This window comes from Triticum aestivum, chromosome 5B, assembly GCF_018294505.1.
Source record: "Triticum aestivum cultivar Chinese Spring chromosome 5B, IWGSC CS RefSeq v2.1, whole genome shotgun sequence".
Taxonomy (NCBI): domain Eukaryota; kingdom Viridiplantae; phylum Streptophyta; class Magnoliopsida; order Poales; family Poaceae; genus Triticum; species Triticum aestivum.
In genome coordinates this window covers 438,055,961-438,060,446 of record NC_057807.1, presented here as the reverse complement: position 1 = coordinate 438,060,446, position 4,486 = coordinate 438,055,961, and the positions used below count along the sequence as shown (strand labels likewise).

The window sequence follows — 4,486 nt, the reverse complement described above, 5'->3', positions numbered from 1 at the left end:
CCATAACATAATAGTGTCGAAAAACGTCTAATATTATGTTACCGAGTGAGTACATGACGTGAAAGTATGTATAAACCACTCTTCTTTCATCTCACACAACATCAAAAACCAGGTATTCTTTACAGAGGGAGTACCTAAACACGCATGTCACAATCAGCAATCATAATCATACAACAGGAATACCTGGTCCTGGTGAGGTAGTAACAGCTGCACTGTCTGTTAGCATGAAGGTATCAGCAACACTGGAAGCAGCAGAATAAACGACGCGAATCGAGCGATGGATGGATGAAGAAACATCAGTTACAAGGTACAAATAGCGGTTACATTGCTCCTTCAAACCCGTTCAGGAGGCACCGCCACAATGCGGTTTCTGAAAATCGCAATTAACATGCATAGAGAGAGAGTATTTGATTGACTAAGAGAGAGGGCTAACAAGTTCAATGGCGGAAAAGAGAAAGGAGAGAAGAAAAACTTGGGGAGGAGGCTCCAGAAAAGAGCGTACAATCTACAACAAATGAGAGTACCTTCCCTGGCCAAGAGGGGGGAGCTCTACATCTTTTCTCTTTCTGTGGCGCCTCAGCTCAAATGCGCTGCTGTTCCGGAGGATCCATAGTCCACCACGAAAGAGAGGCTAGAAGAACTCGAACTCTAGGTAGTTGTCCGAGCCCTTCTGGTTGGAGGCCGGCGCGACCTTCCCGTTTGCCGCCGGCGCCTGCTTCGGGCGGCAGTCCAGCTCCACGGGCTTGGGTATGTCCGGAGGGCTCGCGCATCGTATCAGGGCCCAGTTCACGCCCTCGAAGAAGGGGTGCTGCTTTATCTCCGTGGCTCCGCGCTTGTGGCCCAGCCGGTGCTGCGGGTCCTTGACCAGTAGTCCCCTTATCATGTCCCTTGCCGAGAAGCTCACTAGCGGGGACTCTGGGAACCGCAGGGGCTGACCGACGACGTTGAAAAGCGTCGCCCGGTTTCCTGAACCCTTGAAAGGGGTCTTGCCAAACAGTAGCTCGTACAAGAATATGCCGAAGGTCCACCAATCCACAGCACTGCCGTGGCCTTCCCCTTTCACTATTTCTGGGGCCAGGTACTCGTGAGTGCCGACAAAGGACATGGACCGAGCATCGGTTGGCTCGGCGATCATCTCGGGGAATAGGTTAACCTGGTTCACGATGTCCGGCTTTGGCTTCTCCTTCTTGGACTTTGACTTGGACTTGGATTTCGAGAAGAATCGAGGACCAAAGCATGTGGTTGGAACAACACAGGATGGCTGAATGCAAGCAGGCTGCACGCAGTACGCTGCATTATTCCTCTGCAGCGCGTCTAAGCCAGGATTTGCACCCCTGATCACGGTTGGGCTCACTGAACAACGAAGAGAGAGGTCAAAATCAGTCAGCATGATGTGCCCATCCTCCCGGACAAGGACATTTTCTGGCTTGAGATCACGGTATATAATCCCAAGCATATGCAGGTACTCCAATGCAAGGAGCACCTCTGCTACATAGAACCTGAAGCATCAAAGAGAGAAAGCAAAACAAATAAGTTAAATCATTTGACAGCATTCCGCACAGCTTTGATAGGCAAATCAAAATCTCCCCAAAAAACATACACCTATCAGAACGCATGAAACCCAACAACGCATAACTGTACGCTATCATAGGAATGCATAACTGTACGCTATCAGCATGGGACACATCAGTTTCTACAACATACTGCACCTTCCTGATTCTAGTGTGGATAATAAACATGCTATAAATTAGGATGTAAAAAAACTAAGTACAGTATGTCATATGCAACCTGACTATGGCAATATGAAGTTATGAGGCCCAAAAATAATGAAATGCAGACGAGACACAAGATAAAGTACCTAACAAAGAATGTTATAAACAAATCATTTGTGTCAATGCATAATTAGCGAGAGAAAGTGCATACTTTGCTGCTTGCTCTGAAAAATGTTTTCCAGGCTGCCTTTGTCGAAGGGTGTGCAAGTCCCCGCCAGGGCAGAACTCCATAACCAGACACGAAAACTTGTCCGTCTCAAAATGAGTATATAGGGTTGGCAGAAATGGATGATCCAGGGACTGCAGTATCTCCCGCTCGGTTTGCGCCCGGAGCAGCTTCTTCCGACTAGCCAGAGATGTTTTATCCATCACCTTCATTGCAAAGTGACTCTTGGTACCACTCAATTCAGAGAGATACACACTTCCAATATCACCAGAACCCAGTTTCTTAAGCAGCCTAAATTGGTTCAGACCAAGAACGCCCTCCCTGGATTTGACCACTTGGATGGCCTCCCACCTCAAATCATTGCCTTTGTGCGGCTTTGTGGTGGCACTGCTCATACTGCTGCAGGAGCTCTCGTCACTCAAGTCACTGCTTGCACTCACACGGCACATGCTGCTCTTGCCACTCTCGGTGAAATCTCGGCCACTCGTCTTAGCACTACCACTGGTCTTACCCAGACTATTTGTCCCATCACTCACTTTAGCTGAAATACAGCTATCACTGATACTACTCTTTTGCGACGACTTCTTTTCTTGATTCTCGTTGGAATCGGAGTTCTTGGTCTCTTTTGACTCGTCAGATTCTGCCTCTGGGGCTAGTGGCACATCCAGGACCCCAGAGTCTGGTGAGAGATCTGGAGCATCCTTGTCCAGCACAGGAGCTGGAGATTCTTGCTGCTGGTCCGGCTCCCCTGAAATCTCCTCGGCAGCAGATCGCTGCCTGTCATCTTCCCCCATTTCCTTTGGCTTTGCCGCTTGCTCCGGCATACTTTGGGAGGCAGGTTTGGAAGACATGAACTGGGCAAACGGTTGACCAGAATCACAATAAACGCCGTGTCAGTGCTCACTGCTCAGTGTAAGGCTGACTGAGCAATTCCCAACCTCCTAACCTGCAAATCAATTTGCGGAGACAGCGTATCAGCACACCAAAAAAATAACTAGGGTTTGTTCGCATCAATTCACCGAAACAGACAAGGGATCAGAAATATTCCAGGAAATCCATACCACCAGGTAAATATCGACAGAAACAACAACCTAAAGCGGACAAGCCGGGCAGAAAAGAAAGAAATCCCTACACACCAAGAGAAAGGGGGGGAAATCATTTTGAGAACCCCCCATGAGACCAAGAAGTCACCTGCAGACTCACACACAAGCTGCTACAACTAAGCGCTGGGCAGATACATCCACCCGGCCGCCCCTGCCACTCCGTCCGCCGCATCCAAAAGGCGACGCCAGAGAAGAGAAGAGGTGAAGAGAGGAGAGAGGGCCTGGCTAGAAAGAAGAAATCACAAGCCCCCCGCCCCACCCCCAACCATGAGCCAGCAGCATCTCCCACGAAAATAGGGCGGAGTGGGCCAGAACCGCGGGGATTAATAACAAAAGGGAATCTTTAAGATATCCCCAAAGAGGCGAGGAGGGGGAATGGAAAGGGGGAGGAAGGAAGGAGGGAGCATTGCAACCTGGCACAGCTGCGAGCTCGTCACAAGGCGCACACACACATCCCTCTGCCCCCCACCTTTCCCCCAGCCCCGAAGGGAGAAGCGGGCGGGCGGGCATGATGGAGCGCGCCATGGATCATATGAGCCACAGCGCGGCAAGCACACATGCGGTGTCGCGCGTACGTACATACAGACTAGCATGACATCCACATCAGGGCATGGGGGGCACTACTCCAGCGCCCCCCATTGAATGCAAGCGAGCAGGCAAGCAACGGAAAGAAGAGAGAAAAATGGTTTTTTTAATGAATAAAAGGGGCGGGATTGGATCTGGAGAGTGATGGGCGGCGGCGGTAAAGACGCGGAGGCTGCAGATCAAGAACGAGCACACCCACATCCCCCACCTGGGGAAAATGACGCCGCCCCTAAATCCCTAGCCGGCCGTCCAATCAAGAAACCAAGCAGCCGGGCCGTGGCCGGGCAGGGAGGCGGCATACCTTACCTTAGGAGGAGCGCGTGGCGGCGGGTCGAGGGAGAGGAGATGCGGCGGCGGCGGCGGCGGCGGCGGCGGCGGGATATTCCTCCTCTCCGCGCGGAAGCCGGGCCATGTGCGGGCGGGCAATGGCGGAGGGAACTGGAGGGAGGTGGGGGCGGGCGTGTGGGGTGGGGTGGAGTGGCGAGAGTACTAATTGGTGTGGGGATTCATCCGGGCAAGGGGAGAGCTGCTGGGTCAGTGGCCGGTGGCCCAGCCTGCCTGCGATGCGCTGCAAAGAGACAAGCGCTTGTGGGGGAGAAGGGGAGGGAAGGGGGAGGGACGGGTCAAAGATGATGGTGGTGGTGGTGAAAAGCTGGGCTTTTGGGGCGCATAAACTAGGCCGGGGAGCGGTTGATGATGATGGTGGTGAGTAATTAAACCTGGGTTAGGGTGGGTAGCCGGCCGAGGGGAGGGTACGGCGTGCAGGGCGTGGTCTCCCTCTCTTTTTCCCACGGACCGAGACTCCCGTGCCCAACGTCCACTTTCCTTCTTCTTCCCCTGCTTTGTGGGTTCTTCCTGTT

The 4,486-nt window shown here is 52.5% G+C and overlaps 1 protein-coding gene across 4 annotated transcripts; it reads right to left on the bottom strand.

Annotated features, from left to right (window-relative positions):
• Window positions 1–257: 257 nt before the first annotated feature.
• On the bottom strand, window positions 258–4,147 carry LOC123112310 (serine/threonine-protein kinase D6PK). Of its 4 annotated transcripts, none has more exons than XM_044533261.1 (3): window positions 3,933–4,147; window positions 1,924–2,884; window positions 258–1,499 (listed from the first exon to the last, which is right to left on the bottom strand). In XM_044533261.1, exons 2-3 carry the CDS (start codon window positions 2,787–2,789, stop codon window positions 632–634), a joined length of 1,734 nt encoding a protein of 577 aa, XP_044389196.1. In that variant the 5' UTR covers window positions 2,790–2,884; window positions 3,933–4,147; the 3' UTR covers window positions 258–631. The 4 variants fall into 4 exon arrangements, with proteins under 4 accessions (XP_044389196.1, XP_044389197.1, XP_044389199.1 ...); XM_044533262.1 differs by having other exon boundaries at window positions 3,928–4,110; XM_044533264.1 differs by lacking the exon at window positions 3,933–4,147 and adding an exon at window positions 3,455–3,702.
• Window positions 4,148–4,486: the final 339 nt, after the last annotated feature.

What these genes read in the sequence shown, in the direction of transcription:
- LOC123112310 (XM_044533261.1), bottom strand. Translation starts at nt 2,789, where the DNA reads ATGTCTTCCAAACCTGCCTCCCAAAGTATGCCGGAGCAAGCGGCAAAG. An exon ending in TTTTCAGAGCAAGCAGCAAA is followed by an intron (nt 1,500 to 1,923) that starts GTATGCACTTTC and finishes TTGATGCTTCAG; the next exon opens with GTTCTATGTAGCAGAGGTGC.